Here is a 13,311-nt window from a genome sequence, read left to right on the forward strand (position 1 = left end):
TCAACATAAGTTGTTAAAAAATAATATTTACGCGTTCTGCAATTTTTAATATGGAATCTGACATCCGTCAAATTGACGGCTTCCGTAAATCTAGTGTTAAAAATAGAATAGTGGAAAATAATTCGCGATCTAATAAGACGGTTGTTCATTGGAAACATGGACGTAAGTCAACCGAGGGTAAATGTAGCAGAAAAACGGGGTGGTGGGGGGTAAGAAAAGGCAAGAGGAAGAAAAGAGCCACGTTCCGTACACGTTCCACGCACACGCCTTGCCGGAGCACCTAGATTACAATCACGACCAGTGCGGATAGTAGAAGAACGTGGGGCGGTAAGGGGGAAATGAGGAGGGGGGTGGTGGCGGTGGAAAGACGGGGGAAAAGAGTGGTATAATACTCGAGTCGGCATGTCGTACACGTACACCTACACGAGCTTCTTATAAATATGAGACAGTGCGTAGAGTACTGGGAGAGAAGGTGCGTAAGCCCGCATCTGCCCGAGATTCTCACGCGCGACGCATCTGTCTCGAGTTCCCACGAGAACCAGGGCCTCCGAAGAAGCCGAGCATCGAGAAAGTTTCGTCCGCCATCGCTGAGTCCCGTCCACGTGGCCCGAGCGTCCCCCCGGACACTCGCCACTTGTCTTTCCACTGTCCATCTTCCTCCCTCCCCTCCCTCCCCCTATCACCCCCTAACCCCGAACCCCCTATCACCCCTTCCTCCCCCGTGAGAAGATTAGACTAACAATCTGAGAGGTATCCCCGGACGATTTGCCTTTTCTTTTCTTTTCTTTCCGTTTCTCATCCGCTACCGAAACTGACACCTATTCGTTCCACGTAACACACGATATATACCGTTGGGTCACAGCTGACCCGTGACCGTTTCAGTTGTTTCCTTTATCATTACGAGATGTTAGTCCCAGCGTTATTAATTTGGCTTCCTTCACGCAACATTTTAGAAATCTGAAGAAATATCACGCTATATATACCGTTGGGTCACAGCTGACCCGCGACCGTTTCAGTTGTTTCCTTTATCATTACGAGATATTACTCTCAGCATTATTAATTTGCCTTTTTTTGACACAACATTTTAGAAATCAGAAGAAATATCACGCAATATATATCGTTGGGTCACAACTGACCCGCGAACGTTTCAGTTGTTTCCTTTATTATTACGAGATGTTAGTCCCAGTGTTATTAATTTGGCTTCTTTCACGCAACATTTTAGAAATCAGAAGAAATATCACGCAATATAAACATTGGGTCACAACTGACCCGCAACCGTTTCAGTTGTTTCCTTTATCATTACGAGATGTTAGTCCCAGTGTTATTAATTTGGCTTCTTTCACGCAACATTTTAGAAATCAGAAGAAATATCACGCAATATAAACATTGGGTCACAACTGACCCGCAACCGTTTCAGTTGTTTCCTTTATCATTACGAGATATTACTCTCAGCATTATTAATTTGCCTTTTTTTGACACAACATTTTAGAAATCAGAAGAAATATCATGCAATATACAGGGTGTTCGGCCACCCCTGGGAAAAATTTTAATGAGGGATTCTAGAGGCCAAAATAAGACGAAAATCAAGAATAAAAATTTGTTGATGGAGGCTTCGTTAAAAAGTTATTAACAATTAAATTCAAAAATTTCAAATCGTTCTGAAAAAATTATTTTCAGTTGCGGGGGTCAATTACAATCATTTTTGGTCATTACACATACCCCCGAAATCTTATCCACTTTCGAGAAAAAAATTCGAGAAGGTGTTGAAGTTTTTCGATGAAAAAAAAATGTTTCAAATCGTTCTAAAAAAATTATTTTCGGTTGCGAGGGTCAATTACAATAATTTTTGGTCATTAGACATACCCCCGAAATCCTACGCACTATCGAGAAAAAAATTCCTCACCGAAAATCTAATTTGGCGCCTAAATTTTTCGACGAAAAAAAAAATTTCAAAACGTTCTGGAAAAAATATTTTTAGTTGCAGGGGTCAATTATAATAATTTTTGTTCATTACACATACCCTCGAAATCTTGCGCATTTTCTAGAAAAAAATTCATTATGGGCGGAACTTTAAATGTTAATAATTTTTTAACAAAGCCTCGATCAACAAATTGGTATTCTTGATTTTCGTCTTATTTTGGCCTCTAAAATCCCTCATTAAAATTTTTCCCAGGAGTGGCCGAACACCCTGTATACCGTTGGGTCACAACTGACCCGCAGCCGTTTCAGTTGTTTCGTTTATGATTATGAGATATTACTCCCAGCGTTATTAATTTGGCTCCCTTCACGCGACATTTTAGAAATCTGAAGAAATATCACGCTATATATACCGTTGGGTCACAACTGACCCGCAGTCGTTTCAGTTGTTTCGTTTATGATCACGAGATATTAGTCACAGCGTTATTAATTTGCCTTTTTTTGACGCAACATTTTAGAAATCTGATGAAAATTCATTTAACTTTCTTCTATTAGATAAGATTACTTTAGAGATACTTGACACTAAATTTACGAACCCTGTTTCTACATAGTTTTATTGAAACTCTTTACATCCACGACTACATTAAAATGCGGGGAAATAGTTCCTTTTAAAATTTTTGGTAAATTTTTGCCTCGTATCATGCTAAAATAAGTTTCATAAAGGATGTACTATGATATTTCGACGGGCAATCATATTTCAGATTATAATTGATTCTTTTGTTTATTTATAAATTGTCAAAGTTGATTTGTGCGTCGTAATACATAGATATCTTAGTCTAATCTCTACGACAAATAACGTTAAATTAATAGTAAATATTTGACGAATTAAAAAGTTTGTAAGAAGAACAGATTTGAAGTGTTTAAAATCTCACCACCAATCATAAATAAGGGAAATTATTAATGCTGTCGATTAATTCTCGATTAGTCACAAGCGTCGCGGTGTCTGACTAAAATGTCTGACCCAAGACCGTCTCAATCTCCTTCCAGTATCGATCGTTCTTTTATAATGCAATTAACGTCAATCTTGTTAATTTAAAACAAGTTAATGATTGATGTCATATTAAGAAATAAAAATTCAAGCCAAAACAACTTTACGTAACATACGTGTAAATACATAAATAATAGTGTTTGTTTAAAAAGTTGCAGTCGAATATTTCGCTCGAAGAAACATGGAATGGGTCAGGCGTTTCAGAAATTTATAAATTAATGTAGAATTAAACAATTACTAAATATTCGTTACACGAAATTGTAAAGCATAGAAACCAATAATATTATTGAAATTCTCAGAATTGTAAGACTTTCGAGACGTCTAAGGTTTCAAAGATATTGTAAACGTTCAAAGTTCCATCACTGGGAGTCTTCAATAAAATTGTCAAAAGTGGAGGTGATTCCTCAAAGGAACATGGAATTTTGAAACTAACAAGTTTTCGATAAATTTATTTCTTTCTCTTCTATTTTGTATATTTAAATATTTATTAATATATAAATAGATATAATAAATGCAGTTTTTAATTGTTCAATTATGTCTTTCGATTCAACATGGAGAAAGTGGTATTTTAGTTTTGAGATGCATGAGAGATACAATTATTAAGTGATAAGAAAATAATATTTGAAAAAGGAATAATAAATAACATAATTACAAGAATGAAATTTTTAACAGAAATTTTTGAACACAAGTTATCAATTGACAATACAAATTGTTAATGTACAGCAATAACATCTGTTCAAAAACACACATTTTGCACATAAATTAAAATTACTTGCGACACATATTTATAGTACAAATCTCCTACAATAATATAATGGATAAATATGTCTATTTAACCATATTGCAGTAAACCCTAAAATACAGTAGAGAAAAATTTATTTCTTAACAAAATCAAAACCCGGGTAGTACATATACATACCACTAAACGTGTCGAAGAGAGGTTATTCTACAATGCACCAAGCCCATTAAATGCCACCTTAATCGCCGGATATGAATCCTATTGAACATTTGTGGGATGAAATGGGAAGAAGAATAAGAAAATGTGACACTAGAAATAAAGAACAATTGAAGAACGTAATTATAGAGTGGGATTCAATTGGTCCAGAAATAAAAAAAAAAAGAACTAGCTGGAGGTCATAGGGGAAAAGGGCGGTCATAACAATTACTAAAAATCAAGGTAATAGTTTGCATTTTTTATCAAACATTATTTTATGGACCTTATACGTAATAATTTGTTACAAAAAGATGTTAAAAAATGGTTTTCGTCATAGGTAACAAATGAATTAAGAAATTCCAATCCATCTAGTGTATCTATAAAAATACATAAATATACGGTGCCCGTTGATAAAAGCTCCAAAAATTTCCAAGGGTTCCAAGTGATTGAAAATGTGTGAGTGCCATTATTAAAATATCCCGAAAATGGTACTCCAAAGTAACGTAGATATTCGCTAAACCAATAACTTCTGAAATAGACGGGCAGCGAAGGAGAAATCAGTTACTCGCTCGTAACCGGTAGTGGCGCACGCGCGCGTTCCTGTATGCGCCCCGCCGAGGCGTGTGTGTGTGCGCGTGATGGGGGGCACAGACGGCACACACAGCGCGCACGGCACACACGACACACGTGACAGGAGTGCGTGCACAGGCGCTTACATCGCGTGAGCACGTGTACGCCGGTGTTTATACGGCGTTCACTCGGGGCCGTGGGAATGAGCGTGCAACGGCGACCGTTCTGGCACGAGCGCCGCGACGAGCGTCGACTTATGCGAAACCGGAGACGGACAAGGACGCTACGGTCGATTACCGTTCCGCACCGTGACACGTGCTTTTCCACCGGCCGTAAATCGCCCCGGAGAAACGTTAAGAAAGTACAACGAAAGAATCCGCGTTTGCTTCTTACCCGAATCTCTGCTAAATCTGCCCCACCAACCCCCCTTGAACTGGGGGAGGGGGAAATATTTGACCAACCGTTCAGAGGATTGATCAATTAACCGGGTATTTGGAATACATAGCCTTTAAGGTTATAGTTGATATTTTTTTGTAACGGGAGCCGGACATTCCTTCCTATTACAATGTTATATATATGTTTTAGTGACATTTTGACCATGCACAGTAGTTTTAATCTGCTCCCCCAATTCTGAACTGGGCGGGGATATTCGGTTAACCGTTCAGAGGATTGATCAATTAACCGGGTATTTGGAATACATAGCCTTTAAGGTTATATTTGATATTTTTTTGTAACGGGAACCGGACATTCCTTTCTACTAGAATGTTCTATATACATTTTAGTGGAATTTTGAATATGCACAGTATTTTAAGTCACTTTAGGAAGACACTTTAAACTTGCAATTTTTAGGCTTTGTTATGTTTTTAAGAAATTGTAGAATGTTTCTAGAAACCAAAATAAGACGAAAATCAAGAATACCAATTTGTTGATGGAGGCTTCGTTAACAAGTTATTAACGTTTAAAGTTACGCCCGTACTGAATTTTTTTCTAGAAAGTGGGTAGGATTTCGGGGGTATGTCTAATGACCAAAAATGATTGTAATTCACCCCTGCAACCGAAAATAATTTTTCCAAAACGATTTGAAATTTTTTTTTTCCGTCGAAAAATATCACATCTTGAATTTTTTTCTCGAAAGTGGGTAGGATTTCGAGGGTATGTCTAATGACCAAAAATGATTGTAATTCACCCTTGCAACTGAAAATAATTTTTTCAAAACGATTTGAAATTTTTTTTTTCCGTCGAAAAATATCACATCTTGAATTTTTTTCTCGAAAGTGGGTAGGATTTCGAGGGTATGTCTGATGACCAAAAATGATTGTAATTAACCCCTGTAACTGAAAATAATTTTTCCAAAACGATTTGAAATTTTTTTTTTCCGTCGAAAAATTTCACACCTTGAATTTTTTTCTCGAAAGTGGGTAGGATTTCGAGGGTATGTCTAATGACCAAAAATTATTGCAATTGACCCCCGCAACTGAAAATAATTTTTCCAGAACGATTTGAAATTTTTGAATTTAATTGTTAATAACTTTTTAACGAAGCCTCCATCAACAAATTGGTATTCTTGATTTTCGTCTTATTTTGGCCTCCAGAATCTCGCATTAAAATTTTTCCCAGGGGTGGCCGAACACCCTGTATAGGGTGAACCACTTTATTTGATCAGCTTAATAAATATATTTTACTATTAGTGGATCGTTTAAAAAGTTTTCTGTCTAGTATAACACTGTTCAGGAAGATCTAAATATTAAACTGACTATACTAAATTTTCTGCTAACTGCATTTTGTCCACTTTTTAAGGTCGCCTTGAAATGAGAAATAATTTATTAGTAATTATCAAATATACAAGGAATTTATTATCTTACTTTATTAATTAATTATTACAGTTTATACTAATTTGTTTATTCAAATCATTCGAAATAAAGCTTATTTTTCTATTGTTAAATTAAAGAACGAATAGATTTAGAAACTACGGTCACACTACCTTACTTTGTTAATAGGTGTTATTATTCGTCTTGATTTCTATATTAGAATTATTCGTAACTAAGTTTATTTTTTATTGTTTATACATTAATATTATGAAAAAAGAACGAATCTAAATTAATTTAGAAAATATATATCGTGTTACAAAAACTCGTTCCGTGAAAGAACAGATTGTGTTAGATGCACACGTGTCCCACATGTGGTGCGTGAATTCACATGATTTCCCATAGATTAGAGGAGGTGTAGCCGACCCTACAACTCGAAAACTAACAAGATTGCAGTGTGCTTCGAATAATAGAAGAATAATAAGTTGGGGTGAATAATTTGTGAGCGATTCACCGATAGGGTTAACCACATTTTATTTCCATTCAACTATCCGCTATTGACGAACGTCGACAGGATGTCCAATGCTTCCCCCGATGTTTCAAAGAGCAAATCTTCTGTTAAAAATTGGTATAATAACGACCAACTCTAAAGAAAACTAGTAAACTCATCGTTGTCTTTTTATATAATATTTTATACAATAATATTTCGCGATAGAATAGGATAAAAGTTATTTTTGGCAGAGACTTGTGACGATTTTAACAAAGTAACAATAACGAATTTAAGAAACGAGAAGTAAATTAATATTATGTAAGAAACCAGTTTCGAAGAGTCGCGTTGAAAAACTAGTAATTGGATGCAAGCATTAAATACTATGAGAAAAAAAGGTTCCTCAACATTTAATTTATGCAAATACAGTAATATTTATATCGTGCTCTTCGACGAAAGAAGTAATTTTACATAAAAAATTACAAAAAAAAAAAATGATACAAATAATTGATAAAATCGAAAGGATTTTATACGATTTACAAATATATTAATAATAACAAAAGAGTATAATTTTGTAGATGGCAATGAACGCTTGTAGAAAAGTTTGAGCAATGGAAAAGTATTGTCTAATGTTTCTCTGTCATTCTGTAGTGCTTGTTGTCAAAACTTTTCCAATTCGAGAAATGTAAGACTCGGGAACCAGTTTCAGGTATGAATGGACCTTCTCAGAGACCTGGACGGTCGAAGATACTGTTTTGAATTGTCAAGAAATATTATAGCAATACTTCAAACTTACAGGCGAATCCACCATGAAACCAATAAATTTTCTGACGGAAAATCTTCTCTCAAACAATTTATAAATAACTTTTAATGTAATCACGAGTTGAAAATTCCGTTTTAATTCAACTAGAATTGAAGGCTTATTTTCTTAACGAATGGACCATTTTCAAAAACAGGCGTTTAAAAATACTATCTGAATCACAAATAAATAAAAATTCTTCCAGCTTACAGGTGAATCGATCTTTTCTCAAGTAATTTATAGTTATTTTATAATGCAATTGCGATTTTAAGATAATCAATTATTTTGTTCCACGTTAACTAGGTTTAAAAAGTTAATTATCTTAATAAATGTTTCATTTTCATACATGACCGCTTCAAAATACTATTGATGTCACGAAAAACTAATAATTCCCGAAGCTTGCAGGTGAATCGATCTATTTTCGAACAATTTATACATTTCTGTCCTGTAAATCAATTACGAATCCCAAGCTATTGAAACAATTATCCTTCCCCAAGTCATGGCCAAAGAACTTAACAACTAGTAAATAATGACACAGTAAAATAGATATGCTTATAATTACATTTATTTCTCAAGTAAATCGGAAGACAAGGATAATCGACTTAAATCGTCGAAAATTAAAGCCAATATCACAAACGTACATCTTATAAACTAGTCTAAAAGGTACAAATATCACAATATCAGGTCAACGTCATAATTATAAAAAAAAAACTTATCCCGCAATCTTTACAATCGTAAATTCTCCCGCAATTTTAAATTCTCCCACAATCTTTACAATCTCTTACAACCTTAAATTCTCCAACAACTTTTACAATCTCTTTTACTTAAATACTCCTACAATCTCTCACAATCTCTACAATGTTAAAATCTCCGACATTCTCACAATTTTTACAATCTTAAAGCCTCGCACGATCTCCCACAGTTTCCCACAAACTTAAAGTCTATGTATCACAGTTTTAAAACACTCCTCGTCCTCTTGAAGGGTGTTCAGGTTGTCCCATTGACGATCGATACGACTCCCTCTCGATCCAATCGACTCGAAGCCGTCGATTCTCGATCGTGTCTCGATCGAATCGGGCATCACACGATCGATACATCTCACGCAACCTGCATTTCCGGGGTCTGGTGTTGCGAGTAAGCTCGTTCCTTGTAGCACAAATCACTGTCGGCCATGTTTAAGATCGTCCAGTAGAAATCCCCGGCGTGGGTGTGCGCAAAGTGGACGGGCACGTAGCACTGACCAGGCACAACCGGCACGACGGTCATCTGACCGTCTAAACACACAGTGATGGCAGCTCCCTCCTCGGCGTCCTCCAAATCCGCCAAAAGTCTCCTTTCTAAACTTTCATTGGCATTATTCTGATTGTCCACCTCCTCCGTGAACACTTCCGCATGAAAGCCGGTCTTCTTCTCCTTGTCCGTCTTGTTTTTGTTAGTTTTCTTTCGGAGAAGTCGCATAATCGGCTTCAGGGCTCGCCTGAGTCTCAGACTATGATTTTTAGCGGACATTTTCAAGTTGTAAAGGTTGTCGTTCAGCTCGTTCTCCCGATCGAACACGTGGTTGGGTCCGGTGGTGGCCATCTTGGCTACTGCGCGCACTGAACCGGTTTTACAGACGTTTCTGCGCCGATCACCGATGATGATCGAGACTCGAGTTTTCGAGGTAGAAAATTGGGAAATTTCGGGAGCTTGAATGGTTTCGAACTGAGCTCTGGTGAGCGAATGATTCTCCTGGAGTTGCCCCTGTGCCTTTTATAGGACCGGGCGGGCAGTGCGGGCCCGAGGAGTGGGGGGACAGGTGCAATGCGGCTGTGGGAACTCGCAGAATTCGGAGCTTCCCACGTCGAATCCCGAAACGCCGACCATCTGCCGCTTTTCCCCCACCCCCGCGAAGCTAATCCGGACCTAACCCCGACCTCCACCTACCTCCGCCCTCCGCCCTTCCTTTCCTTTCACCGATTTCCCTTCAAAGACCCTTGGTTTCGTTTGTTTTTTTTTCTTTTTCAGAGAGAACTATCTCCGGGGGAGTATTCTCTGACCAACGGGGTGGAATTTTAGGGTACGTTTAGGGGAGCCATTGGACCTGTCGCGACAGGTTCGAACGTGTTCCAGCCGAGATGAAATCGTCGAGCGAGGAACTTTGGAGAATTCGAGAGTTTTTTTTTTGTTGGGGAAACGCAACCATTTTTTATTGAAAATTGTCGACCAAGGATGAATTTCAAGCGGATTTTTGGGTAATCGGGGTTTCTATGGGGTCATTTAATTTGATTCGTGAAAAATGGAAAAGTTATCGAGGTTTGAGGTACCTCGAGATGTAATAGGTCAATTGTCTTTAAAAGAGCATCCTCAGGAAACGCGTCTTTAGTGTCTGGATTAGGATTTTTAGATGAAACAAAAGATAAAAAATCGAAAGTTCAACTTCCAAATGCTACTTATTCTTTAAAACTGTTTATATTTTAGTTAGAAATTTAAGAAACTAGGATCTAATATTCGTTACACCATCCCCCACACGTTTAAACATATACTTTCTAATCACTACAAAACGAAAAAAAGTAAAAACTCACATTTTTTTAATTACATTTTGTGTACAAACTCTACCAGTTATATGTATTGCTAATACCCAAATATTCAATGTTTCATTGTTTCTAAATCGAACATTTCATTTATTTCTGTACAGCTCCAAATTAATATATCTTTGTTGCAATAATGACATTCACAGTTAGTTGCATTTTTAATTAAAATTATATTTCCCTAAACTATAAATCAATTTCAAGATAACATTCAGTCTCATTTACTCTGGTTTCTATTTTTAAATCGATTTCATTAACGTTTATAACTTTGTTACTATTTTCCTCCATTCCCAGAGTAAATTTAATTGTTGGTAATTTTTAATAATTCTTGTCAATAAAAGATATTCTATATCGTTAAAAACGAATTAAGAAGTCAATGAAACATCTATAGGGCATAAATTGAATTAGTCTCATATTAAAGCAATATTTTTCTTTGGTAGATAATCGTTATTATTGGCTAAGGGTAAAGAAATTGTTCCTATAGAGACATTTAATGTAAGAAACATTTTTAAATTTAAATTGTTTGGGGAATAGTAGATTTGTTGGCTAGTGGATATTATTTTCGAGGGTTGGAGAAACAAATTTTTTAAATCGAGCAAGTGGTTGCACAGTTTAGGGTCGACCGTTCTGAACGGGAGGTTGCGAAGGTCGGAGCAAATTCGTGGGGTACCGTTGCCCTCCTGGGGGACAGGTACATCGAGGGGGTATTTGTTTTCACTTTGGAACTATAGTTAGTGACAGGTGAGTAGACTTGCTCGTCAAACCTGCAGGGAACGAAACGTACCTGCATTAGAAAATAGTTTTACTTTCGCCTAGACAAACCATAATCGATTCATCTTCGTTTCTGCCAGTCGGTTATCTATATTTATTTGTTTAGAGATCTTTGGAAGTTTAGTAAGCAATTTTTTACTTTTCTCGTAGGTTTTGTAGATAGTGATTTGTTGTTTACAAAACATGTTTATCTTGCCTTTTTTGTGACTTACTTTACAGTTTATCTAAATTGCAAATTTTTATGAATAATTCCTAGAATATTTTCTTCTATATCGTTCAAGCAAATTGTTTATTTTACAATATTTATAGACTAGTTTACTGTTCGAATTGGACATTTTTATAAATAATTTCCACTATTTTTTGTTCTAATTAAGAAACGATTTTGTAAAAGATATTAGAGCACAGTGTTGGGAATTGAATGTAATTGTTTTCTCATCCGACTCAGACTTCATAATGTTTCACGTGACGTTAATAGATATCCCATCCATAAATATTCTGTGTTTTAAGATTACATTAGAAATTTAATTTATTTAATTACTATGGTAAAAAATATATCTCATGAAATATCTGATCGAATGCAATGAAATAAAAACTGAATCAAAATTAACAGCACTTCGTACAAAGTTCTACGAAGAGGGGGAAAATATTACTTTCAAGTATGAAAGAAATTAATTATCTGACATTGCTAATTTCATTATAAAGATTTCATTATAATTGTCCATCGATAAATTAATCATCAATTACTAATTAGAATTGACAATCGAATATTCATCGCCAATTTCCAGTTGCAACTGATTTTAATTGTAATAAAACGTCTGTGTGCAATTTAATTTTACTAATATCCAAATAGTTTCAAATATTCGAAACGTTACTTCATATTCTTTAACATTTCTAGAATTTTATTTTTCTTTCGCACAGTGATAAAGTCCTGTCACACAAAACGTACATTGATTCTTTCAATTGTGCCAAACGTATAGTGACCATATTAAAAACGACTGCGAAAACGTCCACGAACCGACGATAGTAATCGGAATTCCGTTGAATGGCGTTTTAATCAAGATCGTGTCACTTCGTTTACCTAATGCCACCACCAATGTCGGAATAGCTGCCTCGAGAAAAAAAAAAAGTTTTATCTGATCGACTCACGTCTACCATGGGTATTTGCATAATTTAAGGACCGATTCTCGAGGCTTTGAAAATCAGGTTTCACGATTGCACAAATTTTAATAATAGGCGTTGAGATTGTTCTCGATATACATTATTGTTTATACTATAATTAGTTTGCCAGTCTGAGAAAATATCATTTTAGAATTTAACAAACGTTTATCAAAAATATAATTAAATAGATCGTCATATAAAAATCATATAACGCAGAAAAATGGTAGATAAACGAATTGGAAAATAAGTTACTCTGAAAATATAATTGTAGAAACGTTAATGACATTGCTTACAATATTAATAATGTTGTTTATACTATAATTTGCTTGTCAGGCTGAAAAAAACTAGAATTTAACAAACGTTTATCAAAAATATAATTAAACAATTTGTCATATAAAAATCATATAACGCAGAAAAATGGTAGATAAACGAATTGGAAAATAAATTACTCTGAAAATATAATTGTAGAAACGTTAATGACATTGCTTACAATATTAATAGCATTGTTTATACTATAATTTGCCTGTCAGGCTGAAAAAAACGTTCGTTTCGAATTGAATTTTATGAAGCAAATTCTGCATGAAAAAACTTTAAGAAATGATAATGAGAAGAATACTCAGAGAAATGGTTTGAAATATTAATAAATTAGAAAACGATAATTTAATATTTTCAGTTGCAGTGTAGAAATTACAATTGAAAGGAATAATAATTAGCGATGAAAATAAATTGGACATGAAGAACCAAAAGCAAACACAAACTGATCTCGTTTCGCTTTTATTCCGAGATTTTAGTTCACCGAAACCAGTTCGATCGCGCGTTCGCATAAACGTAACTGCGCCGGAGCACGTAAGAGCAATGTTTAAGAAAAAAAGGAAAATAAAACACGATCTCTAGTTAATTAGAATTTAACGATCTGTATTGGGAACCGGTTCATCCGAACGGAGACTCCGATTTTTTGAACGCCGGGACGGACAGATGCACATTTTACAACTATTTTAGCAAAACAATTGTGATGTATCGCGCACGCCTAACCGGGGAACCGGTTTTCTCGATTCGCGCGCGGGCAAAAGTTGCCAGCAAATTATCCGTTTCCTCAATTTCCTTCGCCGCTGAAGGATTTTTTAAATCGAGGGAAACGCGTTATGGCAGGGCCCGGCGAAACTATAAAGTAATAATTCGGCGAACGAACGGACGCCATTTCGGCGCGTTCAATGAGCAAACACGCGTTAAAAATCCCCTGATGAATATTTAT

General features: G+C 35.6%; 1 protein-coding gene across 1 annotated transcript; it reads right to left on the reverse strand.

Annotated features, from left to right (window-relative positions):
- Nucleotides 1–8,252: 8,252 nt before the first annotated feature.
- On the reverse strand, nt 8,253–9,141 carry LOC143347785 (uncharacterized). The gene has a single exon (XM_076777294.1). It carries the CDS (start codon nt 9,139–9,141, stop codon nt 8,659–8,661), a length of 483 nt encoding a protein of 160 aa, XP_076633409.1. The 3' UTR covers nt 8,253–8,658.
- Nucleotides 9,142–13,311: the final 4,170 nt, after the last annotated feature.

The sequence above is a fragment of the Colletes latitarsis genome, chromosome 11 (genome assembly GCF_051014445.1).
Source record: "Colletes latitarsis isolate SP2378_abdomen chromosome 11, iyColLati1, whole genome shotgun sequence".
Classification (NCBI taxonomy): Eukaryota; Metazoa; Arthropoda; class Insecta; order Hymenoptera; family Colletidae; genus Colletes; species Colletes latitarsis.

Bases quoted from the DNA above. Each gene is read 5' to 3' on its own strand.
- LOC143347785 (XM_076777294.1), bottom strand. From the start codon at position 9,141: ATGGCCACCACCGGACCCAACCACGTGTTCGATCGGGAGAACGAGCTG.